This window comes from Scyliorhinus torazame, chromosome 11 (genome assembly GCF_047496885.1).
Source record: "Scyliorhinus torazame isolate Kashiwa2021f chromosome 11, sScyTor2.1, whole genome shotgun sequence".
Lineage (NCBI taxonomy): Eukaryota > Metazoa > Chordata > Chondrichthyes > Carcharhiniformes > Scyliorhinidae > Scyliorhinus > Scyliorhinus torazame.
In genome coordinates, this window is record NC_092717.1 from 254,721,992 (window position 1) to 254,741,661 (window position 19,670).

General features: G+C 57.4%; 1 protein-coding gene across 2 annotated transcripts in view; it reads right to left on the minus strand.

Annotated features, from left to right (window-relative positions):
* Positions 1–19,670, minus strand: part of LOC140385924 (dynein regulatory complex protein 11-like) — a 1,066,524-nt gene that overhangs the window by 447,660 nt on the left and 599,194 nt on the right. For both annotated transcript variants that reach the window (XM_072468573.1, XM_072468575.1), the window contains 2 exons: positions 15,379–15,442; positions 13,153–13,259 (listed from right to left, as the gene is read on the minus strand). In XM_072468573.1, the coding sequence (XP_072324674.1) occupies positions 13,153–13,259; positions 15,379–15,442 (171 nt within the window). The remainder of the gene's footprint in view (positions 1–13,152; positions 13,260–15,378; positions 15,443–19,670) is intronic.

Genomic DNA, 19,670 nt, shown 5'->3' on the forward strand with positions numbered 1-19,670 from the left:
ACTCTGGACACGGGGAGGGGTCAGTCTGGACACGGGGAGGGGTCAGTCTTGGGTCAGTCTGGACATGGGGAGGGGTTAGTCTGGACAAGGGGAGTGGTCAGTCCGGACACGGGGAGGGGACAGTCCGGACACGGGGAGGGGTCAGTCTGGACACAGGGAAGCGTCAGTCTGCGGTCAGTCTGGACAAGGGGAGGGGTCAGTCTGACAAGGGGAGGGGTCAGTCCGGACACGGGGAGGGGTCAGTCTGGGGTCAGTCTGGACAGGGGGAGGTGTCAGTCTGGACATGGGGAGGGGTCAGTCTGCAATCAGTCTGGACACGGTGAGGGGTCAGTCTGGGGTCAGTCTGGACACGGGGAGGGGTCAGTCTGGGGTCAGTCTGGGCACGGGGAGGGGTCAGTCTGGACTTGGGGAGCGGTCAGTCTGGGGTCAGTCTGGACAAGGGGAGGGGTCAGTCAGGACACGGGGAGGGGTCATTCTGCGCACGGGGAGGGGTCAGTCTGGACAAGGGGAGGGGTCAGTCTGGGTTCAGTTTGGGCATGAGGAGGGGTCAGTCTAGTTTAAGTCTGGACAGGGGAGGGGTCACTCTGGGGTCAGTCTGGTTTAAGTCTGGACACGGGGAGGGGTCAGTCTGGGTTCAGTGTGGACACAGGGAGGGGTCAGTCTGAGGTCAGTCTGGGTTCAGTCAGGACATGGGGAGGGGTCAGTCTGCGGTAAGTCTGGACAAGGGAAGGGTCAGTCTGGACACGGGGAGGGGTCGTTCTGGACACGTGGATGCATCAGTCTGGACTTGGGAAGGGGTCAGTCTGTGGTCAGTCTGGACACAGGGAGGGGTCAGTCTGAGGTCAGTCTGGGTTCAGTCTGGACACGGGGAGGGGTCAGTCTGGACATGGAGAGGGTTCAGTATGGGGTCAGTCTGGACACAGGGAGGGGTCAGTCTGAGGTCAGTCTGGACATGGGGAGTGGTCAGTCTGGGGTCAGTCTGGGCAAGGGGAGGGGTCAGTCTGGGGTCAGTCTGGACACAGGGAGGGGTCAGTCTGGACTTGGGAAGGGGTCAGTCTGGACATGGGGAGGGGTCAGTCTGGACATGGGGAGCGGTCAGTCTGGACACGGGGAGGGGTCAGTCGTGGGTCAGTCTGGACATGGGGAGGGGTCAGTCTGGACACGGGGAAGGGTCAGTCTGGACATGGGGAGGGGTCCGTCTGGACATGGGGAGGGATCAGTCTGGGGTCAGTCAGGACATGGGGAGGGGTCAGTCCGGACACGGGTAAGGGTCAGTCTTGGTCAGTCTGGACATGGGAGGGGTCAGTCTGGACACGGGGAGGGGACAGTCCGGACATGGGGCGGGGTCCGTCTGGACATGGGCAGGGGTCAGACTGGACAAGGGGAGGGGTCAGTCTGGACACGGGGAGGGTCAGTCTGGACATGGGGAGAGGTCAGTCTGGGGTCAGTCTGGACATGGGAGGGGTCAATCTGGGGTTAGTCTGGACAAGGGGAGAGGTCTGTCCGGACACGGGGAGGTGTCAGTCTGGACACGGGGAGGGGTCAGTCTGGGTTCAGTCTGGACACAGGGAGGGGTCAGTCTGAGGTCAGTCTGGGTTCAGTCAGGACATGGGGAGGGGTCAGTCTGGACACGGGGAGGGGTCATTCTGGACACGTGGATGGGTCAGTCTGGACATGGGAAGGGGTCAGTCTGTGGTCAGTCTGGACACAGGGAGGGGTCAGTCTGAGGTCAGTCTGGGTTCAGTCTGGACACGGGGAGGGGTCAGTCTGGACATGGGGAGGGTTCAGTATGGGGTCAGTCTGGACACAGGGAGGGGTCAGTCTGAGCTCAGTCTGGACATGGGGAGTGGTCAGTCTGGGGTCAGACTGGGCAAGGGGAGGGGTCAGTCTGGGGTCAGTCTGGACACAGGGAGGGGTCAGTCTGGACTTGGGAAGGGGTCAGTCTGGACATGGGGAGGGGTCAGTCTGTGGTCAATCTGGACTTGGGGAGGGGTCAGTCTGGACATGGGGAGCGGTCAGTCTGGACACGGGGAGGGGTCAGTCGTGGGTCAGTCTGTACATGGGGAGGGGTCAGTCTGGACACGGGGAGGGGTCAGTCCGGACATGGGGAGGGGTCCGTCTGGACATGGGGAGGGATCAGTCTGGGGTCAGTCTGGACATGGGGAGGGGTCAGTCCGGATACGGGTAAGGGTCAGTCTTGGTCAGTCTGGACACGGGGAGGGGACAGTCCGGACATGGGACGTGGTCCGTCTGGACATGGGCAGGGGTCAGTCTTGGGTCAGTCTGGACACGGGGAGGGGTCAGTCTGGACAAGGGGAGGGGTCAGTCTGGACACGGGGAGGGTCAGTCTGGACATGGGGAGAGGTCAGTCTGGGGTCAGTCTGGACATGGGAGGGGTCAATCTGGGGTTAGTCTGGACAAGGGGAGGGGTCTGTCCAGACACGGGGAGGTGTCAGTCTGGACACGGTGAGGGGTCCGTTTGGACACGGGGAGGGGTCAATCTGGGGTCAGTCTGGACACGGGGAGGGGTCAGTCTGGGTTCAGTCTGGACAAGGGGAGGGGTCCGTCAGGGTTTAGTCTGGACATGGGGAGGGGTCAGTCTGGGTTCAGTCTGGACATGGGGAGGGGTCAGTCTGGACAAGTGGAGGGGTCATTCCGGACACGGGGAGGGGTCAGTCCGGACACTGGGAGGGGTCAGTCTGGACACGGGGAAGCGTCAGTCTGGGGTCAGTCTGGACAAGGGGAGGGGTCAGTCTGGACATGGGGAGGAGTCAGTCCGGCCACGGGGAGGGGTCAGTCTGGACACGGGGAGGGGTCAGTCTGGGGTCAGTCTGGACAAGGGGAGGTGTCAGTGTGGACAAGGGGAGGGGTCAGTATGGGTTCAGCCTGTATATGCGGAGGGGTCAGTCTGGACACGGGGAGGGGTCAGTCTTGGTTCAATCTGGACACGGGGAGGGGTCAGTCTTGGTTGAGTCCGGATACGGGGAGGTCTCAGTCTGGACATGACGAGGGGTCAGTCTGGACATGGGGAGGGGTCAATCTGGGTTCAGTCTGGACACGGGGAGGGGTCAGTCGGGACACGGGGAGGGGTCAGTCTGGGTTCAATCTGGACACGGGGATGGGTCAGTCTTGGTTGAGTCCGGATACGGGGAGGTCTCAGTCTGGACATGACGAGGGGTCAGTCTAGACATGGGGAGGGGTCAGTCTGGGTTCAGTCTGGACATGGGGAGGGGTCAGTCTGGGTTCAGTCTGGACACGGGGAGGGGTCAGTCTGGACATGGGAAGGGGTCAGTCTTGGGTCAGTCTGGACATGGGAGGGGTCAGTCCGGACACGGGGAGGGGTCAGTCTGGGTTCAGTCTGGACACGGGGAGGGGTCAGTCTGGACACAGGGAGGGGTCAGCCTTGGGTCAGTCTGGACATGGGCAGGGGTCAGTCCGGACACGGGGAGGAGTCCGTCTGGACATGCGGAGAGGTCAGTCTGTTGTCAGTCTGGACATGGGGCGTGGTCAGTCTGTGGTCAGTCTGGACAATGGGGGGTCAGTCTGGACATGGGGAGGGGTCGGTCTGGACATGAGGAGAGGTCAGTCTGGACACGGGCAGGGGTCAGTCTGGACAAGGGGATGGGTCAGTCCGGACATGGGGAGGGGTCAGTCCGGACACGGGGAGGAGTCAGTCCGGACACGGGGAGGGGTCAGTCCGGACACGGGGAGGGGTCAGTCCGGACACGGGGAGGGGTCAGTCTGGACACGGGGAGGGGTCAGTCTGGGGTCAGTCTGGGCAAGGGATGGGGTCAGTCTGGACACAGGGAGGGTTCAGTCCGGACATGGGGCGGGGTCAGTCTGGGGTCGGTCTGGACAAGGGGAGGGGTCAATGTGGACAAGGGGAGGGGTCAGCCTGGGTTTAGTCTGCACATGCGGAGGGATCAGTCTGGACATGGGGAGGGGTCAGTCTGGGTTCAGTCTGGACACGGGGAGGTGTCAGTCTGGACACGGGGAGGGGTCAGTCCCGACACGGGGAGGGGTCAGTCTGGACAAGGGGAGGGGTCAGTCTGGGTTCAGTCTGCACATGCGGAGGGGTCAGTCCGGACACGGGGAGGTGTCAGTAAGGAGACGGGTAGGGGTCAGTCCAGACACGGGGAGGGGTCAGTCTGGACACGGGGAGGGGTCAGTCTGGGGTCAGTCTGGACACGGGGAGGGGTCAGTCTTGGTTCAGTCTGGACATGGGGAGGGGTCAGTCTGGACACGGGGAGAGGTCAGTCTGGACACGGGGAGGGGTCAGTCTTGGGTCAGTCTGGACACAGGGAGAGGTCAGTCTGGACACGGGGAGGGGTCAGTCTGGACACAGGGAGAGGTCAGTCTGGACACGGGGAGGGGTCAGTCTTGGGTCAGTCTGGACATGGGGAGGGGTCAGTCTGGACAAGGGGAGGGGTCATTCCGGACACGGGGAGGGGTCAGTCCGGACACGGGGAGGGGTCAGTCTGGACACAGGGAAGCGTCAGTCTGGGGTCAGTCTGGACAAGGGGAGGGGTCAGTCTGGACATGGGGAGGAGTCAGTCCGGACACGGGGAGGGGTCAGTCTGGACACGGGGAGGGGTCAGTCTGGGGTCAGTCTGGACAAGGGGAGGGGTCAGTCTGGACATGGGGAGGAGTCAGTCCGGACACGGGGAGGGGTCAGTCTGGACACGGGGAGGGGTCAGTCTGGGGTCAGTCTGGACATGGCGAGGGGTCAGTCTGGACATGGTGAGGGGTCAGTCTGGGTTCAATCTGGACACGGGGAGGGGTCAGTCTTGGTTGAGTCCGGATACGGGGAGGTCTCAGTCTGGACATGACGAGGGGTCAGTCTGGACATGGGGAGGGGTCAGCCTGGGTTCAGTCTGGACACGGGGAGGGGTCAGTCTGGACACGGGGAGGGGTCAGTCTGGGTTCAATCTGGACACGGGGAGGGGTCAGTCTTGGTTGAGTCCGGATACGGAGAGGTCTCAGTCTGGACATGGGGAGGGGTCAGTCTTGGGTCAGTCTGGACATGGGAGGGGTCAGTCCGGTCACGGGGAGGGGTCAGTCTGGGTTCAGTCTGGACACGGGGAGGGGTCAGTCTGGACACAGGGAGGGGTCAGTCTTGGGTCAGTCTGGACATGGGCAGGGGTCAGTCCGGACACGGGGAGGGGTCCGTCTGGACATGGGGAGAGGTCAGTCTGGTGTCAGTCTGGACATGGGGCGTGGTCAGTCTGTGGTCAGTCTGGACAATGGGGGGTCAGTCTGGACATGGGGAGGGGTCGGTCTGGACATGAGGAGAGGTCAGTCTGGACACGGGCAGGGGTCAGTCTGGACAAGGGGATGGGTCAGCCTGGACATGGGGAGGGGTCGGTCTGGACATGAGGAGAGGTCAGTCTGGACACGGGCAGGGGTCAGTCTGGACAAGGGGATGGGTCAGTCCGGACATGGGGAGGGGTCAGTCCGGACACGGGGAGGAGTCTGTCCGGACACGGGGAGGGGTCAGTCCGGACACGGGGAGGGGTCATTCCGGACACGGGGAGGGGTCAGTCTGGACACGGGGAGGGGTCAGTCTGGGGTCAGTCTGGACAAGGGATGGGGTCAGTTTGGACACAGGGAGGGTTCAGTCCGGACACGGGGCGGGGTCAGTCTGGGGTCGGTCTGGACAAGGGGAGGGGTCAATGTGGACAAGGGGAGTGGTCAGTCTGGGTTTAGTCTGCACATGCGGAGGGATCAGTCTGGACATGGGGAGGGGTCAGTCTGGGTTCAGTCTGGACACGGGGAGGTGTCAGTCTGGACACGGGGAGGGGTCAGTCCCGACACGGGGAGGGGTCAGTCTGGACAAGGGGAGGGGTCAGTCAGGGTTCAGTCTGCACATGCGGAGGGGTCAGTCCGGACACGGGGAGGTGTCAGTCTGGACACGGGGAGGGGTCAGTCCCGACACGGGGAGGGGTCAGTCTGGACAAGGGGAGGGGTCAGTCTGGGTTCAGTCTGCACATGCGGAGGGGTCAGTCTGGACATGGGGAGGGGTCAGTCTGGACATGCGGAGGGGTCAGTCCGGACACGGGGAGGTGTCAGTAAGGAGACGGGTAGGGGTCAGTCCAGACACGGGGAGGGGTCAGTCTGGACACGGGGAGGGGTCAGTCTGGGGTCAGTCTGGACACGGGGAGGGGTCAGTCTGGGTTCAGTCTGGACACAGGGAGGGGTCAGTCTGGACACGGGGATGGGTCAGTCTGGACACGGGGAGGGGTCAGTCTGGGTTCAGTCTGGACAAGGGGAGGGGTCAGTCTGGACACGGGGAGGGGTCCATCTGGGTTTAGTCTGGACATGGGGAGGGGTCAGTCTTGGTTCAGTCTGGACATGGGGAGGGGTCAGTCTGGACACGGGGAGGGGTCAGTCTGGGTTCAGTCTGGACAAGGGGAGGGGTCAGTCTGGACACGGGGAAGGGTCAGTCTGGGTTCAGTCTGGACACGGGGAGGGGTCAGTCTGGACATGGTGAGGGGTCAGTCCGGACACGGGGAGGGGTCAGTCTGGACATGAGGAGGGGTCAGTCTGGGGTCAGTCTGGACACGAGGAGGGGTCAGTCTGATGTCAGTCTGGGGTCAGTCTGGACAAGGGGAGGGGTCAGTCTGGACACGGGGAGGGGTCAGTCTGGGGTCAGTCTGGACAAGGGGAGGGGTCAGTCTGGACATGGGGAGGAGTCAGTCCGGACACGGGGAGGGGTCAGTCTGGACACGGGGAGGGGTCAGTCTGGGGTCAGTCTGGACAAGGGGAGGGGTCAGTCTGGACATGGGGAGGAGTCAGTCCGGACACGGGGAGGGGTCAGTCTGGACACGGGGAGGGGTCAGTCTGGGGTCAGTCTGGACATGGCGAGGGGTCAGTCTGGACATGGGGAGGGGTCAGTCTGGGTTCAATCTGGACACGGGAAGGGGTCAGTCTTGGTTGAGTCCGGATACGGGGAGGTCTCAGTCTGGACATGACGAGGGGTCAGTCTGGACATGGGGAGGGGTCAGCCTGGGTTCAGTCTGGACACGGGGAGGGGTCAGTCTGGACACGGGGAGGGGTCAGTCTGGGTTCAATCTGGACACGGGGAGGGGTCAGTCTTGGTTGAGTCCGGATACGGAGAGGTCTCAGTCTGGACATGCGGAGGGGTCAGTCTTGGGTCAGTCTGGACATGGGAGGGGTCAGTCCGGTCACGGGGAGGGGTCAGTCTGGGTTCAGTCTGGACACGGGGAGGGGTCAGTCTGGACACAGGGAGGGGTCAGTCTTGGGTCAGTCTGGACATGGGCAGGGGTCAGTCCGGACACGGGGAGGGGTCCGTCTGGACATGGGGAGAGGTCAGTCTGGTGTCAGTCTGGACATGGGGCGTGGTCAGTCTGTGGTCAGTCTGGACAATGGGGGGTCAGTCTGGACATGGGGAGGGGTCGGCCTGGACATGAGGAGAGGTCAGTCTGGACACGGGCAGGGGTCAGTCTGGACAAGGGGATGGGTCAGTCTGGACATGGGGAGGGGTCGGTCTGGACATGAGGAGAGGTCAGTCTGGACACGGGCAGGGGTCAGTCTGGACAAGGGGATGGGTCAGTCCGGACATGGGGAGGGGTCAGTCCGGACACGGGGAGGAGTCTGTCCGGACACGGGGAGGGGTCAGTCCGGACACGGGGAGGGGTCATTCCGGACACGGGGAGGGGTCAGTCTGGACACGGGGAGGGGTCAGTCTGGGGTCAGTCTGGACAAGGGATGGGGTCAGTTTGGACACAGGGAGGGTTCAGTCCGGACACGGGGCGGGGTCAGTCTGGGGTCGGTCTGGACAAGGGGAGGGGTCAATGTGGACAAGGGGAGGGGTCAGTCTGGGTTTAGTCTGCACATGCGGAGGGATCAGTCTGGACATGGGGAGGGGTCAGTCTGGGTTCAGTCTGGACACGGGGAGGTGTCAGTCTGGACACGGGGAGGGGTCAGTCCCGACACGGGGAGGGGTCAGTCTGGACAAGGGGAGGGGTCAGTCAGGGTTCAGTCTGCACATGCGGAGGGGTCAGTCCGGACACGGGGAGGTGTCAGTCTGGACACGGGGAGGGGTCAGTCCCGACACGGGGAGGGGTCAGTCTGGACAAGGGGAGGGGTCAGTCTGGGTTCAGTCTGCACATGCGGAGGGGTCAGTCTGGACATGGGGAGGGGTCAGTCTGGACATGCGGAGGGGTCAGTCCGGACACGGGGAGGTGTCAGTAAGGAGACGGGTAGGGGTCAGTCCAGACACGGGGAGGGGTCAGTCTGGACACGGGGAGGGGTCAGTCTGGGGTCAGTCTGGACACGGGGAGGGGTCAGTCTGGGTTCAGTCTGGACACAGGGAGGGGTCAGTCTGGACACGGGGATGGGTCAGTCTGGACACGGGGAGGGGTCAGTCTGGGTTCAGTCTGGACAAGGGGAGGGGTCAGTCTGGACACGGGGAGGGGTCCATCTGGGTTTAGTCTGGACATGGGGAGGGGTCAGTCTTGGTTCAGTCTGGACATGGGGAGGGGTCAGTCTGGACACGGGGAGGGGTCAGTCTGGGTTCAGTCTGGACAAGGGGAGGGGTCAGTCTGGACACGGGGAAGGGTCAGTCTGGGTTCAGTCTGGACACGGGGAGGGGTCAGTCTGGACATGGTGAGGGGTCAGTCCGGACACGGGGAGGGGTCAGTCTGGACATGAGGAGGGGTCAGTCTGGGGTCAGTCTGGACACGAGGAGGGGTCAGTCTGATGTCAGTCTGGGGTCAGTCTGGACAAGGGGAGGGGTCAGTCTGGACACGGGGAGGGGTCAGTCTGGGTTCAGTCTGGACACGGGGAGGGGTCAGTCTTGGTTGAGTCCGGACACGGGGAGGTATCAGTCTGGACACGGGGAGGGGTCAGTCTGGGTTCAGTCTGGACACGGGGAGGGGTCAGTCTTCGTTGAGTCCGGACACGGGGAGGTATCAGTCTGGACACGGGGAGGGGTCAGTCCCGACACAGGGAGGGGTCAGTCTGGACACGGGGAGGGGTCAGTCTGGACATGGTGAGGGGTCAGTCCGGACACGGGGAGGGGTCAGTCTGGACATGAGGAGGGGTCAGTCTGGGGTCAGTCTGGACAAGGGGAGGGGTCAGTCTGGACACGGGGAGGGGTCAGTCTGGGTTCAGTCTGGACACGGGGAGGGGTCAGTCTTGGTTGAGTCCGGACAAGGGGAGGGGTCAGTCTGGACACGGGGAGGGGTCAGTCTGGGTTCAGTCTGGACACGGGGAGGGGTCAGTCTTGGTTGAGTCCGGACACGGGGAGGTGTCAGTCCGGACACGGGGAGGTGTCAGTCTGGACACGGGGAGGGGTCAGTCTGGACACGGGGAGGGGTCAGTGTGGACATGGCGAGGGGTCAGTCTGGACACGGGGAGGTGTCAGTCTGGGTTCAGTCTGGACAAGGGGATGGGTCCGTCAGGGTTTAGTCTGGACATGGGGAGGGGTCAGTCTGGGTTCAGTCTGGACACGGGGTGCGGTCAGTCTGGACACGGGGAGGGGTCAGTCTTGGGTCAGTCTGGACATGGGGAGGGGTCAGTCTGGACAAGGGGAGGGGTCAGTCCGGACACGGGGAGGGGTCAGTCCGGACACGGGGAGGGGTCAGTCTGGACACGGGGAAGCGTCAGTCTGGGGTCAGTCTGGAGAAGGGGAGGGGTCAGTCTGGACATGGGGAGGAGTCAGTCCGGACACGGGGAGGGTTCAGTCTGGACATGGGGAGGGGTCAGTCTGGGGTCAGTCTGGACAAGGGGAGGGGTCAGTGTGGACAAGGGGAGGGGTCAGTATGGGTTCAGTCTGTATATCCGGAGGGGTCAGTCTGGACATGGGGAGGGGTCAGTCTGGGTTCAGTCTGGACACGGGGAGGGGTCAGTCTGGACACGGGGAGGGGTCAGTCTTGGTTGAGTCCGGACACGGGGAGGTCTCAGCCTGGACATGGCGAGGGGTCAGTCTGGACAAGGGGAGGGGTCAGTCTGGGTTCAGTCTGGACACGGGGAGGGGTCAGTCTGGACACGGGGAGGGGTCAGTCTTGGGTCAGTCTGGACATGGGGAGGGGTCAGTCCGGACACGGGGAGGGGTCCGTCTGGACATGGGGAGAGGTCAGTCTGGCGTCAGTCTGGACATGGTGAGTGGTCAGTCTGTGGTCAGTCTGGACAATGGGGGGTCAGTCTGGACACGGGGAAGGGTCGGTCTGGACATGGGGAGAGGTCAGTCTGGACAAGGGGATGGGTCAGTCCGGACATAGGGAGGGGTCAGTCCGGACACGGGAAGGAGTCAGTCCGGACACGGGGAGGGGTCAGTCCGGACAGGGGGAGAGGTCAGTCCGGACACGGGGAGAGGTCAGTCTGGACACGGGGAGTGGTCAGTCTGGGGTCAGTCTGGGCAAGGGGAGGGGTCAGTCTGGGGTCAGTCTGGACACAGGGAGGGGTCAGTCTGGACTTGGGAAGGGGTCAGTCTGGACATGGGGAGGGGTCAGTCTGTGGTCAGTCTGGACTTGGGGAGGGGTCAGTCTGGACATGGGGAGCGGTCAGTCTGGACATGGGGAGGGGTCAGTCTTGGGTCAGTCTGGACATGGGGAGGGGTCAGTTTGGACACGGGCAGGGGTCAGTCCGGACATGGGGAGGGGTCCGTCTGGACATGGGGAGGGATCAGTCTGGGGTCAGTCTGGACATGGGGAGGGGCCAGTCCGGACACAGGTAAGGGTCAGTCTTGGTCTGTCTGGACATGGGGAGGGGTCAGTCTGGACACGGGGAGGGGACAGTCCGGACATGGGGCGGGGTCCGTCTGGACATGGGCAGGGGTCAGTCTTGGGTCAGTCTGGACACGGGGAGGGGTCAGTCTGGACAAGGGGAGGGGTCAGTCTGGACATGGGGAGAGGTCAGTCTGGGGTCAGTCTGGACATGGGGAGGGGTCAATCTGGGGTTAGTCTGGACAAGGGGAGGGGTCTGTCCGGACACGGGGAGGTGTCAGTCTGGACATGGTGAGGGGTCCGTTTGGACACGGGGAGGGGTCAATCTGGGGTCAGTCTGGACACGGGGAGGGGTCAGTCTGGACAAGGGGAGGTGTCAGTCCAGACACGGGGAGGGGTCAGTCCGGACACGGGAGGGGTCAGTCTGGACACGGGGAAGGGTCAGTCTGGGGTCAGTCTGGACAAGGGGAGGGGTCAGTCTGGACAAGGGGAGGGGTCAGTCTGGACAAGGGGAGGGGTCAGTCTGGACACGAGGAGGGGTCAGTCTGGGGTCATTCTGGACAAGGGGAGGGGTCAGTCTGGACACGGGGAGGGGTCAGTCTGGGTTCAGTCTGGACACGGGGAGGGGTCAGTCTGGACATGGCGAGGCGTCAGTCTGGACACGGGGAGGGGTCAGTCTGGGTTTAGTCTGGACAAGGGGAGGGGTCCGTCAGGGTTTAGTCTGGACATGGCGAGGGGTCAGTCTGGGTTCAGTCTGGACACGGGGAGGGGTCAGTCTGGACACAGGGAGGGGTCAGTCTTGGGTCAGTCTGGACATGGGGGGGGTCAGTCTGGACAAGGGGAGGGGTCAGTCCGGACACGGGGAGGGGTCAGTCCGGACACGGGGAGGGGTCAGTCTGAACACGGGGAAGCGTCAGTCTGGGGTCAGTCTGGACAAGGGGAGGGGTCAGTCTGGACATGGGGTGGAGTCAGTCCGGACACGGGGAGGGGTCAGCCTGGACACGGGGAGGGGTCAGTCTGGGGTCAGTCTGGACAAGGGGAGGGGTCAGTGTGGACAAGGGGAAGGGTCAGTATGGATTCAGTCTGTATATGCGGAGGGGTCAGTCTGGACACGGGGAGGGGTCAGTCTGGGTTCAATCTGGACACGGGGAGGGGTCAGTCTTGGTTGAGTCCGGACACGGGGAGGTCTCAGTCTGGACATGGCGAGGGGTCAGTCTGGACACGGGGAGGGGTCAGTCTGGGTTCAGTCTGGACAGGGGAGGGGTCAGTCTGGACACGGGGAGGGGTCAGTCTTGGGTCAGTCTGGACATGGTGAGGGGTCAGTCCGGACACGGGGATGGGTCAGTCTGGGTTCAGTCTGGACACGGCGAGGGGTCAGTCTTGGGTCAGTCTGGACATGGGGAGGGGTCAGTCCGGACACCGGGAGGGGTCCGTCTGGACATGGGGAGAGGTCAGTCTGGTGTCAGTCTGGACATGGGGAGTGGTCAGTCTGTGGTCAGTCTGGACAATGGGGGGTCAGTCTGTACATGGGGAGGGGTCGGTCTGGACATGGGGAGAGGTCAGTCCGGACACGGGGAAGGGTCAGTCTGGACAAGGGGATGGGTCAGTCCGGACATGGGGAGGGGTCAGTCCGGACACGGGGAGGAGTCAGTCCGGACACGGGGAGGGGTCAGTCCAGACACGGGGAGGGGTCAGTCCGGACACGGGGAGGGGTCTGTCTGGACAAGGGGAGGGGCCAGTCTGGGGTCAGTCTGGACAAGGGATGGGGTCATTCTGGACACAGGGAGGGTTCAGTCCGGACACGGGGCGGGGTCAGTCTGGGGTCGGTCTGGACAAGGGGAGGGGTCAATGTGGACAAGGGGAGGGGTCAGTCTGGGTTTAGTCTGCACATGCGGAGGGATCAGTCTGGACATGGGGAGGGGTCAGTCAGGGTTCAGTCTGGACACGGGGAGGTGTCAGTCTGGAAACGGGGAGTGGTCAGTCCCGACACGGGGAGGGGTCAGTCTGGACAAGGGGAGGGGTCAGTCTTGGTTCAGTCTGGACATGGGGAGGGGTCAGTCTGGACATGGGGAGGGGTCAGTCTGGGTTCAGTCTGGACAAGGGGAGGGGTCAGTCTGGACACGGGGAGGGGTCAGTCTGGGTTCAGTCTGGACACGGGGAGGGGTCAATCTGGACAAGGGGAGGGGTCAGTCTGGACACGGGGAGGGGTCAGTCTGCGGTCAGTCTGGACATGGGGAGGGGTCAGTCTGGACAAGGGGAGGGGTCAGTCTGGACACGGGGAGGGGTCAGTCTGGTTAAGTCTGGACGCAGGGAGGGGTCAGTCTGGGATCAGTCTGGGTTCAGTCTAGACACGGGTAGTGGTCAGTCTGGGGTCAGTCTGGGTTGAGCTCGGACACGGGGAAGGGTCAGTCTGGGGTCAGTCTGGGTCAGTCTGGGGTCAGTTGGATTGAGCTCGGTCTCCCACCTGAAGCCGAATCTCTATCGCCACCGCCTCCCTTTTCTCTTCCTTCTCCAGTTCCACATCATACTGCTGCCTCAGGTTGGAGGATTCATCACGTTCCTTCCACATGGCTGTGACAGGAAGACACGGCTGTTAAACTGGCCACACACAACATCACACACAACACGCAACACACCCAACACGCAACACACAGACACAGCATCACACACACAACACGCTACACACACACACACGCAACACACACGCAACACACACGCAACACACACACAAACACACAGATTGTATAGCAGGGCAGTTGGAAAACAGTGGCCGGATCGGACAGAGTCAGCATGGATTTATAAAGATGAAATCATTCTTGACAAATCTACTGGAATTCTTCAAGGTTGTAACTAGTAGAGTTGATATGGGGGGGGCAGTGGATGTGGTGTATTTGGACTTTCAGGAGGCTTTTGACAAAGTCCTGCATAAGAGATTAGTGTGTAAAATTAAAGTGCATGGGATTGGGGGAGTGTATTGAGATGGATAGAAAACTGGTCGGCAGACAGGAAACAAAGAGTAGGAATTAACGGGTCTTTTTCCAATTGACAGGCAGTGACTAGTGGGGTACCGCAGGGATCGGTGCTGGGACCCCAGCTATTGACAATATATATTAATGATTCAGATGAAGGAACTAAATGTAATATTTCTAAATTTGCAGATGGCAGACAGCTGGATGGGAGGGTGAGCTGTGAGGAGGATGCAGAGATCCCTCAGTGTGATTTGGGCAGGTTGGGCGAGTGGGTAAATGAATGGCAGATTCAGTATAATTTGGATAAATGTGAGGTTACCCACTTTGGGAGCAAAAACAAGAAGGCAGACTAGAGGGGAATGTGCAACGAGACCTGGTGTCCTTGTGCACCAGTCGCTGAAGGTAAGCTGCAGGTGCAGCAGGCGGTAAAGAAGGCTAATGGTATGTTGGCCTTCATAGCGAGAGGTTTCGAGTATAGAAGCAGGGATGTGTTGCTGCAATTGTACAGGGCCTTGGTGAGGCCACACCTGGAGTATTGTGGGCAGTTTTGGTCTCCTTCTCTGAGGAAGGATGTTCTTGCTCTCGAGGGAGCGCAGCGAAGGTTTACCAGACTGATTCCTGGACTGACATATGAGGAGAGATTGACTCGGTTGGGATTGTTCTCGCTGGAGTTCAGGAGAATGAGGGGGGATCTCATAGAGACTTATAAAATTCTAACAGGACTGGACAGGGTGGATGGTCTGACTGTGGAGTTTGTTACCACAGAATGTATTTGAGGCCAAACCATTGTGGGTGTGATTTACTGACCACCCCGCCTTGTGTTTCTCGGTGGTGGAGACCGTCCCCAGCGGGATCTACCAACCCCGTCGTTGTCAATGTGATTTCCTGGTGACAGCATCCCTCATCGCCGGGAAACACGTGCGCTGGCGTCAACCGGAATTTCCTGCCGGTGTAAACCGCTGTAAATTCTGCCTGTATGTTTTCAGGAAGCAGTTAGATATCGGGCGAAGGGGATTAAAGGATATGGGAGGAAAGCGGGATTCGGGTAGATGACCAGCCATGATCAGAATGAATGGGGGAGCGGGCTCGAAGGGCCGAATGGCCTCCTCCTGCTCCTAGTTTCTGTGTTTCTATGCGAGGTTTGTCTTATGAAGAGAGTTGACTAGTTTTGGCCTGTACACTCTCAAGTTGAGAAGAATGAGACGATGTCTAATTGAGGTGTTTAAGATGATACAAGATATGGACAAATAGATGTGGAGCAATGGCTTCCTTTGTGGGACATTCTAGATAGATTGTCCACTCTCTCTAAACTGAGCCTCCCTCTCTAAGTCGCTCCCTGCATTCTGCTCAGACATGTCACACTGCCCCTGGGAGCTATACTGCCACCTGTGCCCCCAGAGGGTTCACTTTACCTTCTTCATGTTTTGCAAAAGCAGTTGTAAACGTTGCCAACATGATGTGACATGGCTGGGGGGGTTTCTAATGTGGGTGGAATATCCCCAGGGAAGCTATTTGATGAGATGTTGATTTATTGAAATGAGGATCTGGACCGTTCTGAGTTAGAATCTTGTTATGTTCTCGATGAGGGGGCGGGGACATCAGCAAATGAGATCTTGCCGCCGCCGTTCCTGCTTTCTGGGTCCGGTAATATTTAACATCCACGACGTTGTTTGTGTGCGTCGAGTGTAGGCGCAAAAATGCAGCCAATATACGTTCCTTACTTGTGTAAATATTGTTGCCCTCAATGATATTCGGTAAGAAATATGAAAATCCCTCGGGTTTAGCCTGAAGTCAAAGAAGAGGAAGAACAATGATGATCGTCATTCCTCGGTCTAAATTATCATGATAAACAATCTATACAGAACAGGAGGAAATGCTTTTAATTAGACAGCAGTATGTACCCAGCAGTATGCAGTCCTCTATATTCCATATGGATTGTACAGAGCAGCATATTTTCCTGTGTATTATACAGTGTGTACACTGGGGTGTTTTTGCCTGTCTTTTATAAACAGTGTGTATGCTGTGGGGTATTGATCTGTGTATTAGAATCATAGAATTTACAGTGCAGCAGGACGCCATTCAGCCCATCGAGTCTGACCAACTCTTGGAAAGAGCACCCAACCCAAGCCCACACCTCCACCCTATTCCCGTAACCCAGTAAACCCACTAACCTTTTTGGACACTAAGGGCAATTTAGCACGGCCAATCCACCTAATCTGCACATCTTTGGACTGTGGGAGGAAACCGGAGCACCCGGAGGAAACCCACGCACACACGGGGAGGACGTGCAGACTCCACACAGACAGTGACCCAGCAGGGAATCGAACCTGGGACCCTGGAGCTATGAAGCAATAGTGCTAACCACTGTGCTACCGTGCTGCCCCCACTGTATTATACACAGTGTGTCTGGTGTGGGGTATTTTCCTGTGTATCATACACTGTGTGCACGGAGGGGTGTAGTGTCCCGTGTATCATACACAGTATGAATGGTGCGGTGTAGTGTCCTGTGTACTATACACAGTGTGTATGGTGTGGTGTAGTGTCCTGTGTATTATACACAGTGAGTATGGTGTGATGTAGTGTCCTGTGTATTATACACAGTGTGTATGATGCGGTGTAGTGTCCTGTGTACTATACACAGTGTGTATGGTGTGGTGTAGTGTCCTGTGTATTATACACAGTGAGTATGGTGTGATGTAGTGTCCTGTGTATTATAAACATTGTATATGTGGGATGTAGGGTCCTGTGTATTAAACATTGGGTGTATGGTGCGGTGTAGTGTCCTGTGTATGATACAAAGTGCGTATGGTGCGGTGTAGTGTCCTGTGTATTATACACAGTGTGTATGGTACGGTGTAGTGTCCTGTGTACTATGCACAGTGAGTATGGTGTGATGTAGTGTCCTGTGTATTATACACAGTGTGTATGATGCGGTGTAGTGTCCTGTGTATTATATACAGTGTGTATGGTGTGGTGTAGTGTCCTGTGTGATGTAGTGTCCTGTGTATTATACATAGTGTGTATGGTGTGGTGTAGTGTCCTGTGTATTATACACAGTGTGTATGGTGCGGTATCATATCCTGTGTATTATACACAGTGTGTATGGTGCTATGTAGAGTCCTGTGTATTAAACACAGTGTGTATGGTGCGGTGTTGTGTCCTGTATATTACACACAGTGTGTATGGTGCGGTGTCGTATCCTGTGTATTATACACAGTGTGTATGGTGCGGTGTAGTGTCCTGTGTATTACACACAGTGTGTATGGTGCGGTGTCGTATCCTGTGTATTATACACAGTGTGTATGGTGCGGTGTAGTGTCCTGTGTATTATACACAGTGAGTATGGTGCGATGTAGTGTCCTGTGTATTATAAACATTGTATATGTGGGGTGTAGGGTCCTGTGTATTATACATCGTGAGTATGGTGCGGTGTAGTGTCCTGTGTATTATAAACATTGTATATGTGGGGTGTAGGGTCCTGTGTATTATACATCGTGTGTATGGTGCGGTGTAGTGTCCAGTGTATGATACAAAGTGCGTATGGTGCGGTGTAGTGTCCTGTGTATTATACACAGTGTGTATGGTACGGTGTAGTGTCCTGTGTACTATGCACAGTGAGTATGGTGTGATGTAGTGTCCTGTGTATTATACACAGTGTGTATGGTGCGGTGTAGTGTCCTGTGTATTATACAGTGTGTAGGGTGTGGTGTAGTGTCCTGTGTATTATACAGTGTGTATGGTGCGGTGTAGTTTCCTGTGTATTATACACAGTGTGTATGGTGCGGTGTAGTGTCCTGTGTATTATACAGTGTGTAGGGTGTGGTGTAGTGTCCTGTGTATTATACAGTGTGTATGGTGCGGTGTAGTGTCCTGTGTATTATATACAGTGTGCATGGTGCGGTGTCATATCCTGTGTATTATACACAGTGTGTATGGTGCGGTGTAGTGTCCTGTGTATTATACAAAGTGTGTATGGTGTGGTGTAGTGTCCTGTGTATTATATACAGTGTGTATGGTGTGGTGTAGTGTCCTGTGTGATGTAGTGTCCTGTGTATTATACATAGTGTGTATGGTGTGGTGTAGTGTCCTGTGTATTATACACAGTGTGTATGGTGCGGTATCATATCCTGTGTATTATACACAGTGTGTATGGTGCTATGTAGAGTCCTGTGTATTAAACACAGTGTGTATGGTGCGGTGTTGTGTCCTGTATATTACACACAGTGTGTATGGTGCGGTGTCGTATCCTGTGTATTATACACAGTGTGTATGGTGTGGTGTAGTGTCCTGTGTATTACACACAGTGTGTATGGTGCGGTGTCGTATCCTGTGTATTATACACAGTGTGTATGGTGCGGTGTAGTGTCCTGTGTATTATACACAGTGAGTATGGTGCGATGTAGTGTCCTGTGTATTATAAACATTGTATATGTGGGGTGTAGGGTCCTGTGTATTATACATCGTGAGTATGGTGCGGTGTAGTGTCCTGTGTATTATAAACATTGTATATGTGGGGTGTAGGGGCCTGTGTATTATACATCGTGTGTATGGTGCGGTGTAGTGTCCAGTGTATGATACAAAGTGCGTATGGTGCGGTGTAGTGTCCTGTGTATTATACACAGTGTGTATGGTACGGTGTAGTGTCCTGTGTACTATGCACAGTGAGTATGGTGTGATGTAGTGTCCTGTGTATTATACACAGTGTGTATGGTGCGGTGTAGTGTCCTGTGTATTATACAGTGTGTAGGGTGTGGTGTAGTGTCCTGTGTATTATACAGTGTGTATGGTGCGGTGTAGTTTCCTGTGTATTATACACAGTGTGTATGGTGCGGTGTAGTGTCCTGTGTATTATACAGTGTGTAGGGTGTGGTGTAGTGTCCTGTGTATTATACAGTGTGTATGGTGCGGTGTAGTGTCCTGTGTATTATATACAGTGTGCATGGTGCGGTGTCATATCCTGTGTATTATACACAGTGTGTATGGTGCGGTGTAGTGTCCTGTGTATTATACACAGTGTGTATGGTGTGATGTAGTGTCCTGTGTATTATACATAGTGTGTATGGTGTGGTGTAGTGTCCTGTGTATTATACACAGTGTGTATGGTGCGGTATCATATCCTGTGTATTATACACAGTGTGTATGGTGCTATGTAGAGTCCTGTGTATTAAACACAGTGTGTATGGTGCGGTGTTGTGTCCTGTGTATTATATACAGTGTGCATGGTGCGGTGTCATATCCTGTGTATTATACACAGTGTGTATGGTGCGGTGTAGTGTCCTGTGTATTATACACAGTGTGTATGGTGTGGTGCCGTATCCTGTGTATTATACACAGTGTGTATGGTGCGGTGTAGTGTCCTGTGTATTATACACAGTGTGCATGGTGCAGTGTAGTATCCTGTGTATTATACACAGTGTGTATGATGCGGTGTAGTGTCCTGTGTTTTATACACAGTGTGTATGGTGCGGTGTAGTGTTCTGTGTATTATACACAGTGTGTATGGTGCGGTGTAGTGTCCTGTGTATTATACAGTGTGTATGGTGTGGTGTAGTGTCTTTTGTATTATACACAGTGTGTATGGTGCGGTGTAGTGTCCTGTGAATTATACAGTGTGTATGGTGCGGTGTAGTGTCCTGTGTATTAGACACAGTGTGTATGGTGCGGTGTAGTGTCCTGTGTATGATACAAAGTGCGTATGGTGTGGTGTAGTGTCCTGTGTATTATACACAGTGTGTATGGTACGGTGTAGTGTCCTGTGTACTATGCACAGTGAGTATGGTGTGATGTAGTGTCCTGTGTATTATACACAGTGTGTATGATGCGGTGTAGTGTCCTGTGTATTATATACAGTGTGTATGGTGTGGTGTGGTGTCCTGTGTGATGTAGTGTCCTGTGTATTATATATAGTGTGTATGGTGTGGTGTAGTGTCCTGTATATTACACACAGTGTGTATGGTGCGGTGTCGTATCCTGTGTATTATACACAGTGTGTATGGTGCGGTGTAGTGTCCTG